Source organism: Eptesicus fuscus, chromosome 20, assembly GCF_027574615.1.
Source record: "Eptesicus fuscus isolate TK198812 chromosome 20, DD_ASM_mEF_20220401, whole genome shotgun sequence".
In the NCBI taxonomy this organism is placed as follows: Eukaryota; Metazoa; Chordata; class Mammalia; order Chiroptera; family Vespertilionidae; genus Eptesicus; species Eptesicus fuscus.
The window spans coordinates 20424446-20448788 of NC_072492.1; the positions used below are offsets into that span (position 1 = coordinate 20424446).

A 24343-nucleotide genomic window follows, 5' to 3' on the forward strand; every position below is an offset into this window, starting at 1 on the left:
GTGTGAAATTGGACTGTTTTCCAATATTCCCAGCATTCTTTATTGAATCTTTCCCTTCCTCTTTGATTTGTGATTTTTTTCCCTTTTAAAGTTAACAATGTTTCAGAGCTTGCTGTGTGTTAAGTAATGTTGTGTAACACTGAGCACTTTACATGTATTATCTCATTTTTCCTTACAACAACCCTATGAGGAAATGAGAGAATTCTATATTGGGTTCTCTTTCTTTCTGTTTTTATGCCACTACCATTCTGTCTTTAATTTTTATAGCCGATATGTTTCCTTTTAAGAAAGGCTAAGGTACCTTTACTATTTCTTCCTTTTTCTATTTTTGCCTGTTTATTTTTCCAGATGAATGTGTTTCATGTTATGGTCCCAAAAGAATCCCATAAGAATGTCAGAGTTGGCTTAATCCATAAATCATACTGGAAATAATCACAACTTTACACTTTGAGTTAAGGTATACCTCTGTACTTAGCCTTGGTGCCTGGTGCGTTCCAGGTGCTGAATAAATATTTATTGAGTGAAAAAATAAATGAATGAAGAGACTTCTGTTTATCATCTCCATCAAGTTTGCACCTCTCCTTACTGTGTTTTACCTTTCCCCATTTGGCCCTACTCATTTCATGTGAATGTTATATTTATTTTGATGTATTGTTTTTGTCATGAATGGTATCTTTTCCCTGTAATTTTCTAAGTATTTGTTGCTAGCACATGAGAAAACCTTTAATGTTTCATATTTATTTTGTTACTTATTTAAAGTTATTCTTCTGAAGGCATTCCTGAGGAATCCTTGTCAGGGGTGGGAAACCTTTTTCCTGCCAAGGACCATTTGGTATTTATAACATCATTTGCTGGCCATACAAACTTATCAACTTAAAAATTAGCATGCTATATTTGGTCAAACATTTAACTAACTCACCCCTAATGCCTTGGCAGAGCCAGACCAAATGATTTGGCTCTTGGGCCAGACATTCCCCACCCCTGCTTTAGATAGACAATTATTTCCTCTGTTAATAATAATCATTTTGTTTCTTATTTTTCTGTAATTTTATCTGTTATTTCTGTTTCTGGAATTTCCCAAATAACATTAAAAAAATTGATTATAATAGGTATTGGTTCTTGATTCTAATTTTAATAGAAATATAACTTTTTACTTTTAACCATTATGTTTGTAAATACCTGGTATTTACATGGCAGTTCTTAAAATGTACTTCAAAAGTAATAATCTTATAACAGATTTTAGGTTGACTTTTGTCTAACATTTTTGGTGTTTGTTAAAGGAATTTATATTGCTTCAGAGCATTGTTATGGAAGATTGTTGAGTAGCGCATATTTGTGACCATTTAAGTAAGGGTAAGTGAGCTGTGATGTAGAGCAGTGTTAACTTGTCCAGGGTTCTACAGCTGAGAAGTGGCAGAGGTAGGATTTAGGCCTAGAACCTCTGACACCAGTGCACATCCTATTCACCACTACTTTATCCCTTATGTATTTGCTTTTGTGTTTGTGTTATTTGAATTCACTTGACTGGTGATAAATAAGTTCCTAGTAAAATAGAAGCCCTAGGGTTGGATGGATGGATGTCTGTCTTTTTTTTTTTTTTAATTCTTAACCGAGGATATGTGTGTATTGATTTGAGAGAGAGAAACATCGCTGTGACAGAGAAACATCTATAGGTTGCCTCCTCCAACCAGGGATTGAACCCACAACCTTTCAGTGTATGGGACAACGCTCCAACCAACTGAGCCACACCAGCCAGAGCCGAATGTATAGCTTATGAGCTTGAGAGTTAGATGCTGAGGACTAATGCATTTTGAAATATGTATGGAGCTCAGTAATGTTCATGTCCTGACGGCAAATAATGAGCCCACCTCCATTAATAAGGCCATAATTTCCTTAAAAGGAAGTATTATTTAATTACTGTAAGGCTAGATAATACTTCTAAGGACTTAGAGCAGGGGTCCTCAAACTTTTTAAACAGGGGCCAGTTTACTCCCTCAGACCGTTGGAGGGCCGGACTATAGTTTAAAAAAAAACTATGAACAAATTCCTATGCACACTGCACATATCTTATTTTGAAGTAAAAAAACAAAACGGCAAAAACACCCGCATGTGGCCCGCGGGACCGTAGTTTGAGGACACCCGACTTAGAGTCTGTGTAGTTGGCATATGTTGTACCTTTGTAAATTTCCTGAGTTTTTCATCTGCATGTCTGTCAGTAATATTGGTGTAATCCATAGGTGCTGATAAATGATGTAATTCATCATTTTACTTCCCCCATATTTCTAAGATATTTCTAAATACGTATATGACAACATTTAATTTTTGGCACCTTTAGAGTGAAAGATATTACCTCTGAGAAACCTTTTGTGAAATTCAGTATATGTGTTTTTTTAGAAGATGCTAGTGTGAGATAGAGTAGAAAATACCTAAGCAGTTAGCCTCTGTCAGCGATGGTGAAGATACTAGATCAGTGATTGGGAGGAAGTGGGAACAGCTTGCCCATTTGGAAAAGTAATGCATTTTAAAACCATTTAGGGGTTATTGCAAGTAACCCCTTTTCTTCATGGTGAAATTCCCTGACATAGTGAACCAATTAGGTTTGCTGGGGGCAGAAAAAATGTTCAAGTGACACTGTACTAGTCAACATAAGAGAGGAATTGCTGTATTGAAGCTCAACAGTGATTTTTCCATAAGCCCGATGCTTAAAAAGAGAGAAAAAAGAACACATTAGAAGGTTGTTATCTGTGTGTGTGTGTGTGTGTGTGTGTGTGTGTGTGTGTGTGTGTCTGTCTGTCTGTCTGTCTCTGTCTCAATAGAAATGCTCCCAACCCTGGAAGCAATTCTATCTTAATTTTAAAATTTCTTGGGAAGGAGCATAAAAATTTCTTTCTGTTCTCTTCCCAACTAGGAGTGCTTCAAATAAATTCTTCCTTATGTCTCCCAAATTAAATACCTCGTTTGTGGCTTACCCACTTCAGTTATGCTGTCTTGCATTTTAATCTAGCCTTGTTTCAGGGCTTCTTTCTGACTCTTGGCTATTACTTATGTTTGTCTCTAATTCAAAAGGTGGCTTCCTTTTATATTTGTAGAAAATTATTGATTTTCTTCTAGTGGGAGTCCCAGTGCAATTTGATTTGGAGTGTTAGATTTGTTTCATGCCCAGTAGTCCTGTTGTCTGTTTTATTGGGTTCATCATCTGGTTGCAGCACCAAATGAATCCCATCCTTTTTCTCTTCCTCCTTTCCTTTCCCTCCTTCCCTTAGTACTGCCCATGTTTGTTAGACCCCCATGACTTTATCCTGACACTAATCTTATTTTTAATTTAGGTAAGTCAGTTTCTAATCTCCGATGTGCAAAAAATAAATTTTCCTCTCCTGCACATGAAAACTTTTAATTTTATAAATATTTAAATTTCCATTAACAAATGGTTTATTAAATATGCACTAAAACTATTCCTTTACATGACTTTAAACCTCAACTTTTTATTGTGTTTTAATACTTTTCTTAAGTGCAAGAGGCAAAACCATTAAACTCTCCTTATTAAAATGCAAAGCCTAGTGTCTTCTAGCTTTTTGAAGAGCTTTTGTCCATTATGTAATCTGTAAAGTAGCCAAGAGTTCCTCAGAAGCAGGACATCATTTAGATTTAAAACAATTATGGCTTGTGTGTAAAAGAATGATGGGGCATAATCATTCATGGGGTGGCAACCACAGTTTTACTTTATTAGCAAAATCCTTGGATACCTCCAACATTTCATTTACTGTAAAGACTTTACCAGGGTCCGGCACCTGGGACAGAAATGATTAGGTCATTTGGAGTTGACCATGTAGATTAAGTTGGTATGACCAGGAAGTCAAATGACACAGTTATGAGCATAGACCATTTATTTCCCTCCCCCCCCCCCAGATGTTTGACAGTGTAAACATACATAAAATACATATTAAAGTTTAGATGCTTTATATTTTGTGCAATAAATTGAAGCCTTAAAAAGAAAATACTTCGTTAAAAAAAGAAATGCATTAGAGTTTTACTTAAGACAGTAAAATAGCAGCAAGTACCAAGACATTGTGCACTTCTTTATTTAAGACAAGTTATTTCATTTACATCAGAGTCAGAAAGGTAACACTGGCTTTCTTGAATACTTAATATAGCTTGAATCACTGGTTAGATAGGGGCATATTTTCCCAACTATACATCAGGGAGGAGTTCTTTCAGAAAATGCAGACCCTCAGACGGCCAGCATGACCACAGCATTGAGCATTAAGAGAAACGAAGCATTTACTTTCCAAGCACTTGCTGCAGAAGGTAAGCGAGTCTTTACATTTGTGGTGGTCTCTTCCCTCCGTAAGTTAAGGGTTGTGCTTTGTTGAGACATTTCAGAGAAATTATTTGGCATGCCACTAGTAATACTTAGGGTCATGGGTGTTGGGGATGATTTTGGTGAGCTAGTGAGGCTTGCGTTTGTAACCATTCCATCTTGGAGATGAATAGTTAGAGTTGCAGCTGCTGCTTCATGTGAATCGATCGTTTCTGTGGATGTGTCTTCTGGATAGGGCACAAAAGCCTTGTCAGTGCTAGTCAAGGTGGTGTCTTTGCTTAGAGTGGCACCAAATGTTTCCTTTGTGCGATATTGTTTGGGTATTTTGGTCACTTTGGATTGAGTTACTATACTCAGAGAGTTAATGGTGTCCACTGTCTGCATGCCACTTACAGTGAACAAGCTTGAGGTAAATCCAGAAGGTGTGGGGTATATGTTATGTTCCTGCAGAGACGATATTTGGCTAGAACAGGGGGTTCCTATCACATGGGCTTTTGTTTGCATCATCCACTTTAATAAGTAGGTAATGTTTTGTTTGTGGTCACATGACCACCTGTTATTATGAAGGGTTATCTCTTGCAACTGAAAGAGTTGGTCAAAAGCTTGATCTGGAATGAATGTGAATTTGTTGTTGTGCAGGTAAAGATGTGTGAGGTTAGTCAGGCTTATTAATGTTCCTGGGAGGATTTGTGTCAAGGAATTGTTAGACAAGTCCACGATATGTAGTTTTGAGGGCATGTTGGTTGGAACTGTCCAAAGTTTGTTACTACTCAGGTTGAGAACCTCAAGACTTCTTAGTGTATTTTTAATGAGGACAACCTTTTCCAGCATATTCTTAGAAACATCCAGGTATTTGAGGTTCCACTGATATGCAGTATCAGATTTGTCAAGCAGTTTAATGTTGTTGTTAGCAGCAGACATATTCCAGAGGGACCGAGGTAACTGAGCAGGGAGGCTTTCCAGCCTGTTGTTTGAAATGTCCAGGGTCCTCAGATTGGTGAATTGGGTTAACTGGTTATGCAGATCAGTAAAGTGGTTATAAGACAGATTTAAATGGATAATATTCTCTTGCAGTCCAGAAGGTAATGTACTCAAGTTTCTGCCTGAACAGTCCACATGCCTGTGCCTTTCTGTGCATATACATTGGAGAGGACAAATGCATAAAATACCCGGTGTGAGAAACAGAAGGATGAACAGGCTGGGAGACATTTTCAGTATCTGATATTCCATCAAAGCCTAGAAACAAACAAATACACCCTTCTTTTAATATGCAAATACAATTAGGCATCTGCATGGGTCCGTTAGCATTAGGCAAAATTTTCAATAAACCTCGTTGTTGTTGAGTCCTTTTGTAATTGTTCCAGTGATTAAACTAACAAAGATCCCCTTCATTTATAGTCCAAATGCTTAATCCTTCAATTGGGGCTATGTGGAGAGAGAGATTGTCTCCTACTCTCTCCTGCATTTTCTCTTTTATTTTTTCCCTTCTTTTCTTTCTTATTTATATTTCCAGAGCCTTAATATTATAAAATGGCATTCTCTACAAATAAAGAGTCAGAATCTTAAGCTATTACTCTCTTTGAAAATATTCTTTTTATTCAGAAGGGAAAAAATGGCTGTCGTGTCTCTTTTTTTCAATCTCTGCAGTAATGTAGTAGTCAATGTGTGTGTGTAGGGTAAGATTTTATTTAGATATTAGAGCAATACTTAGAGATTTATCTTTGTGTTTTTAGGATAAATACATCCTTGCAAAGCATTTAAGGCACTTGCAAAATCCAAACCAACACCATACTTTCAAACCTCACATTTTAGATTTTTTTTTCTGTATATCTCAGTGCCGATTCTAAAAGAAAACAATGTGTATATTTACAAAGTGAATGAATATTGACAAGAAATTCCTCCACTGACACTGCAGCAAATTTCTGATGCATGCACTTGCTATTGAATATATATTCAATCCTAAGGTTGACTTTTTCTTAAAGAAAAAAAAAATAAAAACTCCGAGGTCCATTTTTTACTGATTTAAATAACATCTTACCATAGTGTCGTCTTCAGCATCAGCATCTCATTTTTCTCCGGGAAACTTAAGCTTAAAGGTCGCCTTGTTCTGGAGAGTAGCAACCGCTTCTGGCTGTGGGCTGTGCTTGCCTGCTCAGCTGCATTGTGTTGCTGTGAGCTGGAGCTCTGCAACCACCTGATCAGACCCACATAGGAGGACTGCAGAGCTGTCATTGGTGCTGACTCAAATTATTGCAAGAGGTGCACACGCTACAAAATGGGGGGAAAACACATGTTTTTTCCCTAAATTTATAGCATTAAGCGTACCTATATAGTTTAGATTTGATATAGGATGAAATGCCTCATGCACATTAGACCTGGCCCTTACTCATTCCTGTGTCTGAGCTTAAGTTCCACATTTTAACATTTGCCTCATGATGAATTTGTGGTTCTTTTTAATGCCTCTACTCTTCATTCTTTTTACATGTTGAAAATGATTTTGACCTTCCTCGTGGATATTAGTTTAACTATTTAACTCCTACCTTTTTATGTGTGTCACTGTTTAAAATAACATAATACAAACTGTTGGATTTTAATGTATTCCCCCAACATGATGGTTATTATGTATAACCAGTTTTTCAAATTTATCAACCACTTAAATGTTCATCTTCCTTTGGGGAAGTAAGAAATACTTAAATATGATTATTTTGTCTTTATCTTTCTGATGAAAGGATCATTTTCCCAAGCTACACATAAGCAAGGCTACATTTTTTAATGAGCATCTTATGCTTTTAATTATCAATTCATTTGGTAAAATAAATATGTCTTATTTTATGACCTTAGGGTTAAGGATTCCTTTTCTTTATGAAACTGCTTAGTGAGTGGCTATGATTATTGTTTTCTCCAGAGACATCGTGATACTTTATGAATGACCATCTATCTGATTTTATGTTTTAAAAACAACAGCATCAATTTCAGGTGATTTCTTCAAACTGTTTTACATTTTATCTTCTGAGAAAGCAATTTATACTTTTAAAATTATGTGAAATAATGTAAAAAGGAAAACTTTTGGTCATGAGTTTAATAAAATGAGACCAGATTTATGATAGCTTCTGCTCCACTCTTTAGTGGACTGATTGCATAATCTGTTAAAACTTGTGCACTTTCCAGAGTAGTCACTTTGCCTTAGAAAAGGTAATGGCATATTCATTACACATTGTTACCATTAAAAAACCAGCAGTTATCAGCATATTACACTTAAGGAAAATCCTTTATGCCTAGTTACTAAATACTCTGCTATTCTCTAAATTACATGTGCCATTATTTTACCCCAATTAGAATTTAAATTTAATATTAAAATTTCAAGTTTATTTTCTTAGGAAGCTAACTATAATCTAGGAAGGAGTCACTTTTTGTATAAAGTTAATGTTCCTCGAAAGATATCTACATTTTAAAAGTCTGCAGTGTTAGAAGTTTAGTATTGATTAGATACTTTATTCCCACTTCACTTTGAGGGTTCAGTCTTGGACTCTTAATAAGATTTTTTTCTATGGATTTCAGAAACCAGTCATCAACCTTAGGGTTTAAAAGTGTTAAAAATACTCCATTCAGCAATATTGTTGTGGAAATAGGGAATGTTTTAACATTTAGGTTTCTTCTGTTTCAGTTCATACTCTGTTACGCTTCAAGGGATGTGGCTGAGGGTCAACTTACCAAACACTTAAACCTCTTCTTTTAATTTTAGGAAGTCTCATGTTGAAGTAGAGTTACTCAGTTCCATTATACTTACCAGTACTTCTGTTTGAAAGAAAGAGCATATTATTTCATTAGCTAATGGATTCAAATGAATTTGGATTTAGGCTGTATCAAGATTAGATTCTGCTACATATAATTAAAAATTCCAATAATAGTGGCAGTGTTTCTTATTTCAAAGTTTGGGGACATACCAAGTTGTTTCTTCTTATTCAAAAATTATTATGAAATTCTCAAAGAGAAAAATGGGAAACATTTTAATGTATTTGAATTGTACCAAACTGTCCTTATCTTATGAATTTAGAAATTCTCATGAAATAAAATAATAGTATATTACTGTTACTCCAAAAATAATTTTTACTGGCTTAAGAGGTTTTTTTTTTAAAAGATATATATTTTTATTGATTTCAGAAAGGAAGAGAGAGAAAGACATTAATGATGAGAATCATTGATTGGCTGCCTCCTGTATGTCCCACACTGGGGATGGAGCTCCCAACCTGGCATGTGCCCTTGACTGGAATCGAAACCGGGACCCTTCCGTCCACAAGCCAACGCTCTATCCACTGAGCCAAACCTGCTAGGGCGGCTTAAGAGTTTTTTACAACTTATTTTAGATATTATTCAGACACATTACATTTTACATAAGTCTGTGAAGTCCAGAATTACAGCTATTTAGGCAACTATTGTATTCTAGACTAAGTAGTAAATTCATTTACATATTCTTTTGTGAAACACTGTCCTAAAATAGATTATGCCAACATTGTGAAAGGCATAACAAATTACCTGCCAGGGGACAACTATCCTATGTTAATCAACAGTTTGGAAAGCCAATCATTTTATCTTTATTTCTTGATAACACTTGTGCTTATTTGAAACTAAAAATACTATATTCTCCACTTTTGGTAATATGGTTGGCTCTTCAGACTGCATTTCCCACTAAAAACAGAAAAGGGTACTGAATAAAGTATTTTAAAAGCATGGAAGAACTGACAAGGTAGAAATTATCAGGTCAAAATCCAAATGGATCAGTCCTTCTCCCACCTCCTCACCCCTTTTCTCTCCATGTTGCCCAAACTCAGTGATTTGTTTTCTAGAAAGTCCCTCATCTGGATTTATCTGTTTGCTTCCTTGTGAAGATCTAATTTGTTTCTCTATCCCCCATATTTCCTATAAATGGTTCCTAACAGCATTAACATAATTACTTATTTGTATCATCCTATAATAGTTTCAAAATAATATCAGTATTGCTACAGACAATTAGATTACAAACTACTGAATAAAGTTTAAGATTTCTTTGCAGCTCTATTTGTTCTTAGAACATATTTCACCAATGGTGTGCAGTCAATTCTGTATTCTAATGCAACATGAAATAATTGTTTTCTCTATATTTTTATATAAACTTTACATAGTTAGGTTCATTTGTTTCCATTAGCTATCAATTTTAGGGATAGCTTAAGTCAAAACTATACAACAAGGTATATTCAGAGAAATCTTGCTTCTGTATTTCATCCACCCCATACTCTTCCTCCTGTTGGTGACTATTTTTGGTTGTTTCTTATCAGTATTTCTTTTTGCAAACATACAAAAATATGTATGTATTATATGTTCTTATCCCCTTATATAAAAGGTTGATACTAAATATATTGTTACACATCTTATTGCTGTTTTTTAAATAATATATCTGGAAGCTTACTCTGTATCAATACATAGGAATCTTTCTCATTTATCCTATCATGCATGTACTGCCTTTGGGAGTAAACCATGGTTTATTCAACCAAGCCCCTATTGATGGGCATATGGGTTTTGCTATTAAAAATAATGCCACAGTGAATACCGTTGCATCTAAGTATGTTTATATTTTGCCCATAAATCTTTGCAAAAGATTTCTAGAAGTGGGATTGCTCTGTAAAAGGGTAAATGCATTTGGAATTTTTCTGGTTATTACCAAATTCCTCTCTCTAGACTATACCATTTTGCACTCTCACCAGCAATGTGTCAAGGTGTCTAGTTCTGTACAGCCTCACCGTAGACTTTGTTGTTGAACTTTGGATTTATATGGATGAAGGTAATAATACCTCAGTATAATTTTAAATGCATCTCTCTTATTATGAGGAAGGTTGTATATCTTTATATATGTTTTTAAGGACTATTTAAATTTTTTCTTCTCTGACTGTCTTTTTATGTTTTGCATATTTTTTCTGTTGTGTTGTGGGTCTGTATTTGGAAGTTTTGTGTATGTTTTAAATTTTAGAGATAGTAGCCCTTTGACTTAATTTAGGTTGTGATTTTCTTTTTTTTTTTTTCAGTTTGCCATTTGTCTTTTGACTATTATGGTGACTTTATATGTTTGTTCTTGCCATTTAAACATTTTCAATAATTGGATTTTTCTTTTCTTTTTATTGCTTCTTGATTTTGAGTGTCAGCTAGAAAGGTTTTTCTCATTTCCAGATTATAAAAGAATGTATTGATATTTTCACCTGTTATATAATTTCATTTTTTATATTTAGAGCTCTAGTCTATTTGGTGCTTATTCCAATGTAGTGTGATTTATAGATACAATTTTATCTTTTTCCAAATATATATCTGTTCCAATATTTTTCCTTACTGATTTGAGATTGGAATCTATTTTTAGACTTTCCATCTGTTCCATTGATCTGTGTCTAATCATGTGCCAGCATCACAGTGTTCTAATGCTAGGTGTCCAAATATTTTGCTACTTCACTTTTTTATTAGAACTAGGTAATAACAACAATTATAGGTCACTCTCATCTAATTCATTGTATCCCCACCACCAACACTAAATCTAATACATGTTTTTATTTTATTTTATTATTATTATTTTTTAACTTCTTTGTTGTATACATGTTTAGTATACGTTCGTTGCAGTGCAGAGAGTAGGCACTCTGGTCTTACATTAGCGAAAAGGGTGCTGAACAAACTTAGCTTTTAATACCACTTCTAAACAAATCACTTACACTCTCTGGGTGTGTTTTCTCAGCAGTTAACAAATAAAAGGGATTGAAATAGATGGTCATCAGGGTTGTTTCTGAATCTAGTTAATGCTGATCTGGTAAGAACATTATTGGAGTGCGGTATGTAGTTCAGTCTGCTTTTAATTACCCGGCATGTGCAACCTGGCATGTGCCTTGCTGTTTTGCCATATTCATGAAATAAACTTTCTCTTCTGGATCCTGGTTCTTTAATCTTTCCAGTAAGTTTTTCTTTGGTCCAACATTTTCTTCTCTCCTTTATTTCTTTTATTGGTTTGCATTTCTTTCTGTTGATTAAGCAAGAATTGCCGGTTTGGCTGCTCAGCTTCCACTGACCTCAGTAGGGGAAAATTGCATTCAGTAAACAGGAATTATTTCCCCCCTCACAGAGAATTTCTTAAAACACAAAACAAAACAACAAAACCACCTGCTAGCAATAGTCTGTTTTATTATATAAGGAACAAAAGGAGAAAAGTTGCCTGTAGTATTTGAAGAAATCAGACAAGACTATGACCAGATCATCAGTTTTTAATTTATTTGTGAGAGTTGGTATTTCCTTATATTTCCCAATACTCATCCTTCAAGAGGTCAGGAAAGAAGATGATGAAAAAGAAGAGCAAAAGTGTGGAAAGACCCTGTTAAGTAACAATCTTAAATGTAAAATGAGAAAGATTATGATGATTTTAAGGCAAGTTAAAGTCTTATTTAGTATAAAAACATGTCTTATTTACCATAACTAGAATACTTAAAACTCAAAAGAATAATGGGAAATTATTAAACTCCTGATTACTGCTAGGAAAATTAACCTTAAAAGTTCAAAGTTTGAAAAATACAATGAAAGAAACTTTTTAATGTGGAAGACAGAGAGAACCAATGTAGTATGACAGTAAACATCATACTTATTCAGGAAAAGTAAGCAGCTCAAGGAAGTGTTTCTGCAGATAAAAAGTTTTAATGGTCAGTGAGGGATGGCTTAAAAGATTTAAAGAGAAACATTGTATGTAAAATTTCAGTGTCCAAAAGCCTGCTAGTTTTTATTAAATATGGAACTTAGTTTCTTGAACACCATGCTACAATAAATACTGTTTTTGTTCAGAAAAATCCTAGAACTATGAGAGGTTCCAGTATTAAGCTACCAATAGGGTCACCACACTTCATTCTAAGTCACTGTTTCCCCCAGGAGTTAGGGAGGTAAGGAGAGTGAATATATGCTTGTTGGGCAATGGAGCTCTATTGCGGGCCCTGGCTGACATCTGCATTGGGTAGGCCCATAAACACACTCCACCTTTGACAAAGATTGAGTTCATTCCTACTCTGATAACTCAGATTTATCACTCGTCTGGTAATAGATAAAAGAAGAAATTCTGCACAAGAATGGTGGTTAAAGAGTTTAAATGTATGGTGCTTAAATGTCAAGTATAATTTAATGAAAGTTGAGAACCATCTGTATTTCAATACAATCTGTTTTTCTTGGGAAAAATCATCCAAATTTGAAATGAAGCCATAGAAGTGTTTTTGTTTTCTTTGTAAAATTTCATTTTGTTTGAGTTCTTCAGGCATATAAAGAGGCTAGTTTCAAAATTTGTGCTCCCCCAATAAGACAGGAAAATGTCTACATTTTATGGTGCATGCCCAATTTTTTTCCAGAGTAAATGCCCCCAACCCCCAAATTTGATATTTTAGTGTGTTTGCTTTATTATTTACAGTGAGAAATAGAGAAAGGAAATTTCTCCATTTTTAAACATGCATTTTAATCACTCATCCCCATGAACTTAGAATATTTATTTTAATACTGGAGGTATTAATTTAAAATTTGGAATTTTGTTTAAAACTTGGAGTATGTATTTAATTTTTCCTTTCCTTCACCTCAAACTTTGAAATGGAATAATAAAATTTTATTTATTCAAGGTAACTTGATACATAGCTTTTCACAGGGGGGAAAACTATTGGGTGATACCAAGTATACGTAGGGTTAAGTTATTGACACATATACCATCCACATATGTAAAATATATTCTACATTAAAGTTAGAGGCTATATAGCCAGTCAATAGATCACTGTTTTTATATATATATATATATATATATATATATATATATATATAGAAAGTAAGTTTTACCTATGCACATGGGCTTAGCAGATTTCAAGTAGTTCCTGAATAAAAATCAAAATTGGCTATCAGTTGCCATTTAATATCTTTCATCACATGAAGAAAAACGAAAGATAGAGAGTCCTTTGAAAAGGATGAAAAATCAGCTAATAAGCTGTGATATTTATAACAGTTCTGCAGGTGGGGGTGGCAGGGATTCATTGAGATCTTGCTCAGAGTTAGGAAGAATAGATAACTCCTGACATTGACTCTCATTGTTGGAATCTTCCAGGGTTTTCATCAAATCTGGTGGCAGGGGCAAGTTAGGTGAGTCAAGGGGAGGCGGAAGTGACTGCTGGTACTCAGAATTATGATCTTCACATACTTGACTGAGACAGTCCAGAGATGGTGGGAGATTGGTGGAATCATTTGGAAGAGGAGATACAGTTGTCATTGTGGGTTTGTCAGATGTGTTACTCTCTTGTCCTTCCAAATCAAGAAGGGGAGGAGGAGGAGGCAGATCTGCGTCATCTGAAGAAGAAACGGCAGTGCCAATTGTTGATCCACCAGCACTATCCTCGGATGTACCATTTCCTTGATCTTTTATTTTCTCTGTTTTGAGGTTGTTGGAATCGTCAATGTTTTCACTTGATTCAAACAACTTAATTTCTAAGTCATCTGCTAAAAGTGTGCTTTTGCCTGGTTTCCAGGCCATAAGTGAAATAATTGATGTACGTTTTGTGGATACTTCATTTTCTCTGATGTTATCCAAACATATATCAGGGGTTTCACCATCAGCGAATGGAGATCTGCCTGCCCAATTTTGGTCATTTAAAACGGGTTTTCTCAAGCATTTGCACAGTACAATCATGATAATAGCTACCAACATAGAAACCAGAATTACACCAACTATTATGGCAGCTGTTGAATTAGAATTGCTTTTATGTGGTATTTGTGTGTTACCAGTATCTTCTGGGATGAATCCTGGTGTAATCCTAGGTAAATTTTTGACAGCTGGTGTTGGTTGTATGGATAGATTTTGAGTAGTCGGTGGTACTGGTTTTCTAGCAGAGGTGTGAACAGATGATGGTCGTTGAGTGGATCGATAGACAAATGGTGGCGTTTGTCTGATAGAAGTATGGGCGGATGTTGGTAGCTGTCTGCCGGAGGTGAACACAGGTTGTGCTGTTTGTTGGGAGGTGGTGTTGGCCGTTGGTGTTGGTTTTCTGGTGATGTTATAGGTAAGTGGTTGTCCAGCAGAAGTATGTGCTGCTGGTTTACCAACACCAACTGCTGTTGTTTGTCCAGCAGCAACTTCGGCAGTTGATTGTCCAGAAGAAATGTCTTTGCGTTGTGTTGATTGACCCAAAGGGTTCCCTGTTGTGTTTTGAGAATTAGCCAAGACATGTGGCATTGATGATCTAAATAAAGTAGACTGTGGTTGCGACTCTGTTGCATTTGCATTTGTCTCTGAGGAAAATGTATTGTTCAGGTATCCACAAAACAAAATTAAGATGAAATATTTGGGATCCATTTAGAATGTTTCCTTTTTATCACTAGTTTTATAATGAAAAGAAAAAAGACAGACAATTAGGTCTCATTTGAAGTCTGGCATAAAGTAGCTAGGTACCTGGTAAGTATTTATTATTCCTATCTTAGACTTGATACACTAAAGGCTAGTGTAAACAACTCTTGAATATACTCTAACTTACCATATAACATTTAGATCTTATAAGCAGTGCTTTCTCTTAATCCTCTCTAATAATAGACAAATATGCAAATTGACCATACCTCCGACACACCCACAAGCCACGCCCACCATCCAATCAGAGCGAGCATGCAAATTAACCCAAACCAAGATGGCTACAGCCACAGAGAGCAAGGTCTCCTAGGTAACAGAGGAAGCCAAGCTTTCCGCCTGCCCTTGCCAGGCCTAAGCCTCCACTCAAGTTACAAAGTTTCAATTATAGAAGGTAAACAAATTCAAACAAATGGCGGCAGAATGGAGCTTGAGAGAGCAGGCCAGGGTTGCCGCCGGCAACAGGAGAAGCAAAGCTTTCCGCACACCCTGGCCAGGCTCACCCGCTTAAGGCAACAAAGTTTCAATTATAACCCCAACACAAATGGCTGCGGGCCTCAGAGGGAGCCCCAGGCTTGGCTCTGCTCCAAGCTACAAAGTTTCAATTGTAGAAGAAAAATAAATTCCAGATACCAGGGCCTCCACTTGGGTTGCTAGGGGGCGTGGCCAGCCTGCAAACCACCACAGGCCCCTTGCTCAGGCCGCCCCACACCCCAAGGGAACCCCCACCTGATCTGGGACGCCCTTCAGGGCAAACCAGCTGGCCCCCACCCCTGTACCAGGCCTCTATCCTATCTAATAAAAGAGTAATATACAGATTGATCATCACTGCAACACACAATATAGCTGCCCCCATGTGGTCAAAGATTTTGCCCCCATGTGGACACAAGATGGCCACCACAGATGGCCAGCAGGAGAGAGCAGTTGAGAAGGACCAGGCCTGCAAGGGAGGGCAGTTGAGAGGGACCAAGCCTGCAAGGGAGGGCAGTTGGAGGTGATCAACCCCGCAGGAGAGGGCAGTTAGGAGTGACCAGGCCGGCAGATGAGGGAAGTTGGGGGCAAACAGGCTGGCAGCCGAGTGGTTAGGGGGTGATCAGGCTGGCAGGCAGAAGCGGTTAGGGGCAATCAGGAAGGCAGGCAGGCAGGCAAGCAGTTGGGAGCCAGCAGTCCTGAATTGTGAGAGGGATGTCCGACTGCCCATTTAGGCCCGATCCCATTGGATCGGGCCTAAATGGGCAGTCGGACATCCCTCGAGGGGTCCCAGATTGGAGAGGGTACAGGCTGGGCTGAGGGACAACCCCCCTCCGTGCACGAATTTCATGCACCGGGCCTCTAGTTGTTTTATAAGATTTGTACTTGGCCTTGCTTCATTACATTACAATCCTTCATTTCACAAACTTCTCAAATACATAGGCTCTGTATGCCAGTCCCATGTACTCCCTATTTTTCCTCTCTGCCATTTGAAGTACATTGATCATGCTGCCTTGAAGGATACCAGAAACCATCTATTATTTTATCCAAAGATCTTTTCTTTCTCTCTCTTTTTTCCCCTCTTGACCATATTTTTCTTAACTGACTATTCCTTCACTACTATTCAAAGAGTTCTGTATAATAGTCTTCCTTTTGTGTTAATCTCACTAGCTCCTGTTTTTCTCTTGTCTCCTAAATATTGGCACTTGATAGTCAGTCCTCATGTTATCTACTTTTCTTTAATCCTGAGTCTGTAAGATTTCAGCTCTGTCCTTTATGCCAAAACTCCCAAACATGCACATCCAGCCCAAATCTCCTTAATTCCAGTTCCATTTATATGACTTGTTGATGGACATTTCCATGAATAAATCCCACTATCAGCAAATTCAACATTTACAACAGAATACCTCTTCATCTCAAAACTGACTCTCCCAACTTCTCTATTTTTAATGGTAATACCTGTGTACGTTTCTTATGCACAGAGTCTATTTTATGAGTAATCTTTGCAACATTATCAGTGTTTAGCACTATAAATTTTATGTTAGGACCTCATATTTTTAAAGGATTCAGCTCAGAGTCCATGGCTCAAAATCCTAAAGTGAGCTTTGAATCTGGATGAGTCAGTTTTACACAGTTGGTAAAGGAGTCCTGCTGCTGCTTTCATTCACTTATTGATAAACATCATCTTTTTGTCAGGCCCTCTTCTAAGTTTAGAAGGTAGAGTGGGGGAACGATTTTAGTTGTAAAAACAAGCAATAATAAATAATTACAATAATTTGATGAGTTTTCTCATAAAGATATGCAGGAGATACACAAAAGAACCAATCTAGCCTGGGAAGGCTTTAGGGAAGGTTTCTCAGAGAAGTAAAACTTGAACTGAATCTTGAAAGATATGTAACTAAGCAAATAAAATATTACATGTGGGGGAACAACATCCAGGCATGGGAAAAGAAGGCATGTATACGTTTGCATGTATACATTTGGCAGCTAGGGCTATTTGTAAGATGTGGCAGATGCTTAAATTTGAAAAGTTAAATTCCAGTTCTTCTTCTGTCACCTAACTTCCTATCCAACCATAAGAATTAGCCACTTAATCGGTCCTGTTCTCAATTGTCTTATCCCTAAAGTGAGGAGTTATAGTAAGACTATGTTCTGTGTGTGATATTCTTGTTTCACACTCATTAATCACAGTGGTAACTATTTAGTTATTTTTTAACATAGGGTGGCGTGGGGGGGGGGGAGTCTCAGTGTGTTAGATCTCAGTGTATAAGATTAGAAACTATGGTTTTTCTATGATTCATAGGCCAATCTGAAAGGGATTTGATGTTCTGTACAAGGTACAATAAAAGGAGAAGAGGGGCAACCTCAACTTTTGCAAATAAGTAGATTTCAGTGTATTTGAGTAGTTTTCATTGCTTACTTCTCTATTACTTGGTACACAATGATGACAAATTATCCTGTTTTCATAGAAAAAATGATTTTTTCCTGTACAGTCTTTATTTTCTCTCTAATACTTCCAGCCTAAATTTAAAAATATTTCTTCTTTAAACTCTCCTGCTCACTGCTGATGAATTAATCTTAAAAGCACATATGGCCAGGCAGGTTACTTCTCCCTTGCTTGTGATTCCCCATTGCTATCAACATAAAATTCTCTACTGAGTTTTCTTCCTTCTGGCCTGAGCTTAACCAGTACCAACTCATATCCCTTAACTGAAGTCCTCATACAGCCTCTAAATGCACCTCTTTCCCGTCTGATGTACTTTCTGAACACACACTTTGTTTCCTAAACAGACACTGTTAATTATGCTGTTTTCACCTGCTTAGAGTGTGTTCTTTTTTCAAACCCAGCCTTTTCCCCCTTCTGACTGCCTATCTGAACCTGTCCTCATCTAGACCTCAGCTTAAATTCCCCTTCTGAAACCAAGTTCTCTGTGACTGACCACAGCCCAGAGAAATTAGTCATTCCTTGAACCTCCCTAGTTCCTGTTGTCTTTATGGTTCCTTAAATAATTCTTCATTTATTAACTTCACTTATACTTCTAATTTCTTAAATAATTGTGTTTATTTTATTACCTTTTCACATTTTCTTTTTATTATCCTCACTCCCTCAAATAAGATTATAAAGAACCTTGAAGAAGGCAGAAAGATACAAAGAAAAATACTTATCTAGAACATACTATGTGCTGTACTATCTCAGGTGTTTTACATACTTTATTTCATTTAACCTTTAAATAACTATGTAGAAGATAGAAAAATCTTTGATTTATAGATAAAGAAACAAATTCAAATGTGTTAAACAATTTGCCCAATGTTATATCACTAATGGTAGCAGACTGGCAATTTGTACCCAAGATCATCTGATTTCAAAGCATATGCTCTTTCTCTTCCACCCTAAACTGCATTGTTTTTATATTTTGATTCTTTTACAAGAGGTTGCCATGTATTTTAGGAGCCCAGTAAAGTTGGTTTCCTTTCATTTAACTTTTTCACTATTTATTTATACTTATACCAGAACGTAAGCAAAGAAAGTGAGATCCAAGTTACTAACTTCTGCATTTTATCCATTTTACTAAAGGCTTTTTAAAAATAAATTTTTTAAGAATATGTTTTTATTGATTTTTAGAGAGAAAGGAAGGGGGAGGGATACAGAAATAGAAACATCAGTGAAAGAGAATCATCATTGATTGGCTGCCTCCTGCATGGCCAACCCCAAATGTACCTCAACCTGAAATCTCTTGGTTCCTGGATTGACACTCGACCACTGAGCCACACTGACCAGGCACTAAAGGTTTAACAGTAAAAAAAATTAGAAATTTTTTTCATGAATTTGGGTATTTGAATCACCTCTAGATGGTTATCATTTCCTACCCGCTATTCTTACAGATTTCCACCCACCTGCCAAGAAAAGGCCTCATCAACAGATGTTATTCTTCAAAGTTTCCGTTTAGTGTTGAAAAAATGCCATCTGAAGCAACAGAAATACAGTCCATGAATTGTCTTCAGTCAAAAATATTCTCTCTTTTGTCACTTTGCTTAAAATTTTTTTAAAAACCCACATGGTTCCTCTTTTCAATTAGTTAAAAAAAAAAGGGTGCATTAGGGAAGGAAAGAACCCAAACAGGAATCATAATTATAAACACAGTTTAGTTTATAAGATCAGTTTTGATAGGTTCATAGCCTCTTTTGTCAGTAGGAAGATCATAGGACCTTCAGTATATGTATTTTTCATTTATCATTTAAGCCATGATAATACCAGAGGCCCGGTGCATGAAAATTCATGCACTGGAGTGGGGGGGTCCCTCAGCCCAGCCTGCCCCCTCTCACAGTCTGGGAGCCCTCAGGGGCAGGAGGCCACCCAGCGATCAGGGGAAGATGACGCCCCATCACACCTCGGCTGCTGCCACGGCCAGCCCTGGTTACCTGAGCCTCAGGCAGCCCTGGGGGCTGAGGGGACTGGGGGACTCTAGAGGCAGGCGCACGGAGCGGCCAGGCTCACCTGAGGCTGGGTCTGGCCTTGCCACGCGCCTGCCACCCCAGTGGGGCTGAGGGGACTGGGCCATCTTGTGGCTATGGGTGCCGCCATCTTTGAGGGTGGGGTAGTCAATTAGCATATTTCCTCATTGGCTGTAGGCGCCACCATCTTTGTGACGGCTTGAGGGTCAATTAGCATATTCCCTCTTTATTAGATAGGACTAGAGACCTGGTGCACAGATTCATGCATTGGTGGGGTCCCTTGGCCTGGCCTGCGGGGATTGGGCCAAAACCGGCTCTCCAACATCCCCCAAGGAGTCCTGGATTTCAAGAGGGCGCAGGCCAGGCCGAGGGACTCCACCAGTGCCCAAATCTGTGCACTGGGCCTCTAGTATGTATATAAGATCTTTGGTTAATCTCTTCCTGTCCTCCTCCCTCCCCCCTTCCCTCTGAGATTCATCAGTCTGTTCCATGTTTCCATGCCTATAGTTTCCACTCCTGCATTTAGCAACTGCTCCTTGGTGGTCAGTGCACGTCCTAGCTATCATCTGCTGGTCAGCCGGTTGCTTAGGCTTTTGTATATAGAGATTAAAACCAAAGTTTATTATTCTATGATAATATTAAAACCAAATTCTATTTCCCATGCTTCAATTAGTTGTCTACCCTCCTAGGGTATGCTATGTCAGGATGCTTGAATCTGTGATAGAATTCTACACAATTTAGAATAGTTCAGAAAAGAGTGAGCAGAACTTTAAAAAAGAAATAGTGGGTATAATTGTGAAGAAACTGTGGCTTTTTTCTAGCTCAGAGACAAGGCTTATCTAAGCATTTTAAATTGCAGTTCCAGGAAAGCAGGAGTCATATATTAGACATACACTAAAAAGTATAATACATAGTAGTATATAAAGGGTCCAGCATTTAAAATTAATGCTGTTAAGTTGGACATCCAAGAAATATGTCATTGTCTTTTCAAGGGAATCAGATTTGAAGAGCATAGCCTAGACAGAAAGGCAAGTGTAAGTGTACAGTATCAAAAATAGTATCTGAGTTTTAGTTATTTTGATAAGTTAACAATATAGATAAAATAGTTTAAAATTATTAGTAGTGTAACATCAACTAGTGAAGTTATGAAACCATAATAGGAATAAAACAACAAATCGATATCTTCAGGAAGAGCGGAAAGGGAAATTAACCTTGCACTATGATAGGAAGTATTTGATGGCCATCTTTTATCAATAATAATATGCTAGGCACTTTGATGTTTTACTGAGCAATGTAGTGTTATCTTCCAGATAAAGATACTGAGACAGCAGAGAAGTTGGGTAATTTGCCGAAGTGTCACAGCTCTAAGTAGTGGCATTCATACAGAAACCATATCAGTCTTATACCAGAACCCTTTCCTTCTATGACATGTCACTATATATGATGCACTGCTTTTCATAGTAAAATTATGAAACAAATGCTTTATGAAGAAATGAGATGTGAGCTCTCTGGGAACAGGTATGTAAGTAACTTATGGAGGTAGCCTTGTATAAAGGGTAGGAAAAGAGCTACTAAAATTAGATATGGGAGTTTTGAAGTTTTGAATGTTTACATATATAAGCTGTCATATTTGACATGATTTTTAAAAATTAGACATTAAAAGGATTAGATTTATATTTAACATTTAAACTTATTCAGAATTTATAATTTCCTTCTAAATAGGATTATATTGGAATTAGTTGAAAAACCCAAGTACTATTAAACTCTAAATTTAGGACTGACCCTTTAAAAATATAAGCACAAGTCTTACCTAAAAAAGAGATTAGAATCTTTATTTTCTAACTTTTGTAATAGTTACATAGAAGAAATCCAAAATGGACTTCTATAAATGTGAGCCATAAGTATTTATGAAATGCTGATATAAGGTATCATCTACTATGAATTTATTATTCCATGATATTGTAAGTCTATGTAAACTCTTTGCAGGATATTCACTTTAATTTCTCAGTTTACTGATAGAGTAGGCATTTTTTATGCATATTAGCAATTTTCTATTGTTTACTCTGGGTGTTTTTTCTGTATCTGTTTTACACTGTTTACTAACGTTGCAGATAATATGACATAAATATATAGATGATACATTTTATCATAACAGTTTTGTCTTAGTGAACTTTAAAAATATTTTCATGTCATAATTTTTAATGTAATATTTTCATGTTATCATTCTTAAATATAAATTATATTTGTATAAAAAGTAAAACATATATCATAATGATAAACAGGTACCTCATCTATATTCCATTGGCTTCTTTATAAATTAAGTGAAGGTGACTATGGAAACTAAAGGAGATTAAAAAATAAAAATAATTTAAATCTATGAGTTACATTATGTACAGGAAAATTTTATAGAAAGTAAATCAGAATTTTTAACTGGTATTATGGGGTTATAAATTCAGTCATAACCCATGGATTCTAGTTTTATTTCTAGCCGTTAGGTTTATCTGCCTGGGCTATAGTTTATTTCTTTTAACTATGGAACTAAGGTTAGCAAAACCTAGGTGAAATTTTATATTATGCAAACCTAGGTGAATTTTTTTCTTAAAGGCAAGCTCAACACTCAATATTTTTTAATTCCACACAACAAAAATCACAAAACCTATTATAGATGCCTTTAGACTAGCAGAGTTTACGTTTAAAACACTACTGTCGTTTTAGTTTTAAAAATAAGATTTAAATAAAACAAAGATCAAACCAAATTGCCTGTGTGAAATTTTTCTTACCTCAGCTGTTAACTTCTTTTGCAGGATGCTAAATTCTTGTTCTAACTGGACATTTTGGTGATTTGGCTAAGAAAGCAAAAGGGGTGGTTCCATTTAGATTAAAAATGGTCCTCTAGCAAACTGAAATGGTTTCTGTAGAAAAAGAGGAAGTTTATCAATAGTTGGTTCCGGAAGCGCAATAAGCCACAAAATGACTAAGAATTATACTACTTTAATAGAACTTATTTTAAAACCCATTTTGGAGCTACTTGATTTGAGTGCTTTTAATTAATGTTTGTAAGTAAACACTTGAGGCTCTCTAGTACTGTGATTCTATGATTTAAATATTTAGAATAGAGCTTTGGAGAGCCAATTGTATGTTCTAAGGAAAAACTGCCAGTTAGGTTATCACCCACAGTGAGATTTCTTTCGTAAGATGTGAATGATGAATTCTGTTTACTTGTATGACCTTAGGCAAGTGACTGCACTTCTGTATCACCACTTCCTCCTCTGGAGGAATATTTCTCTTCCTGGGTTGTTGTGGGGATTAAATAAGATAACAGAGCATATACAAATGTCTCGCAGTAGGTAACAGTAAATGTTAATGTTATTTCCTCATGCATAATTTAGGCAAAGCCCAGGTAAAAGTATGATCCAATTTTTTTGACCAAATACTTTACTAAATGATTTTTTTAAAGCCTCACCCAAAATTATTTTTTGGAGAGATATTTAGAGAGAGTGGAATGGAGGGGGCAGAGAGAGAAAGAGAGAAACATCAATATGAGAGAGACACATCGATTGGTTGCTTCCTGCAGCCACCCTGACCAGAGCCGGGGGAGCAAACCTGCAACCCAAGTACGTGCCCTTGACTAGGAATCAAACCCACAACCCTTTTGGTTCCAGGGCCAATGCTCTAACCACGGGGAAAAACCAGTCAGAGCAATTAAATGGTATTTGAGTTCAAGTCCACAACTCTTTGATTATTTACAAAGTAGGTACTTCTCCATGGAAAAATAAATTCAGAATCACTTTTTAAGTAAGTTAACTGAGCAAAGTATATTGAAAAAAGTATGAGTCTGTCTCAATAAAAATTTATTTGGCCAGGTCACCTTCTAGCCTGTTTCCTCATCTGAAAAATGGAGATCATAATTTCTAATTTTTACATTTATTATGGGATTAAATAAACGTAAAGTGCCTACCATAGCACGTGTTACAGTAAAAACAAACAGTAAGTGTTAAACCATGCCCTGCTTTCCCCTGGTCACTGCAGAGGAACACAGATTATTAAGACCCAATTCTCAACTGCAAAGGACTTACTACTTTGTACAAAAAATGTTTGAGGGGTCCTACTATAGAGCAGAATATAATCAAAATGCTATAACCTTTTGATTCACTAATTTAAAATCCCTAAATTAAGTGTGTGGCTCATAATACCCAGGGATAGAAAACAAAAGTGTCTTTGTCCAGAAATAACTTATAACATTTGAACTCAAAACATAGCTTAACCTCTCATTTTTAGACATTGCCAAGTTTGGAAAGGAGCTACTTCTGTTTGTTCATAAGCTATCATTGGATGGTATCAGTCTGAGGGTACAAGTTTAATAGCCAAGGTAGGAGTAGTGAATTTTAAGTAATCCTGCAGTAGAAGCTTTCTTGTATTGTGAGAAAATGTTTGGCCTGTATATTGAATATTGGTTGCCTAGCTAATTTCTTATTTTTAAAACCCACTAAATTATTTTAATTTCCTGCAAATATTTATATATGATACTTGATTCAAGGAGTGCTTTGTGTTATCACTATGTATTCCAGTACACAATCTCAAGTTTTTAAAAAACCAGAGCTCTGCCCAGTTTCATTTCAATCTGGTCCCTTTTACCCCTCAAAATTTAGCCTCCTTCCTGTCACCATGCTTGGCATGAGTATTCTCTTGCTTTC

The 24343-nt window shown here is 36.3% G+C and overlaps 3 protein-coding genes across 4 annotated transcripts in view; 1 reads left to right on the forward strand and 2 right to left on the reverse strand.

Moving 5' to 3' along the window:
- Positions 1-24343, forward strand: part of NF1 (neurofibromin 1) — a 237669-nt gene that overhangs the window by 162207 nt on the left and 51119 nt on the right. The window lies entirely within an intron of this gene.
- On the reverse strand, positions 4030-5847 carry OMG (oligodendrocyte myelin glycoprotein). Its single transcript, XM_008147783.3, has one exon. It carries the CDS (start codon positions 5546-5548, stop codon positions 4229-4231), a length of 1320 nt encoding a protein of 439 aa, XP_008146005.2. The 5' UTR covers positions 5549-5847; the 3' UTR covers positions 4030-4228.
- Positions 13224-22528, reverse strand: EVI2B (ecotropic viral integration site 2B). Its single transcript, XM_028154842.2, has 2 exons — positions 22430-22528; positions 13224-14703 (listed from the first exon to the last, which is right to left on the reverse strand). Exon 2 carries the CDS (start codon positions 14679-14681, stop codon positions 13332-13334), a length of 1350 nt encoding a protein of 449 aa, XP_028010643.2. The 5' UTR covers positions 14682-14703; positions 22430-22528; the 3' UTR covers positions 13224-13331.

Bases quoted from the DNA above. Each gene is read 5' to 3' on its own strand.
- EVI2B (XM_028154842.2), bottom strand. From the start codon at position 14,681: ATGGATCCCAAATATTTCATCTTAATTTTGTTTTGTGGATACCTGAAC.
- OMG (XM_008147783.3), bottom strand. From the start codon at position 5,548: ATGGAATATCAGATACTGAAAATGTCTCCCAGCCTGTTCATCCTTCTG.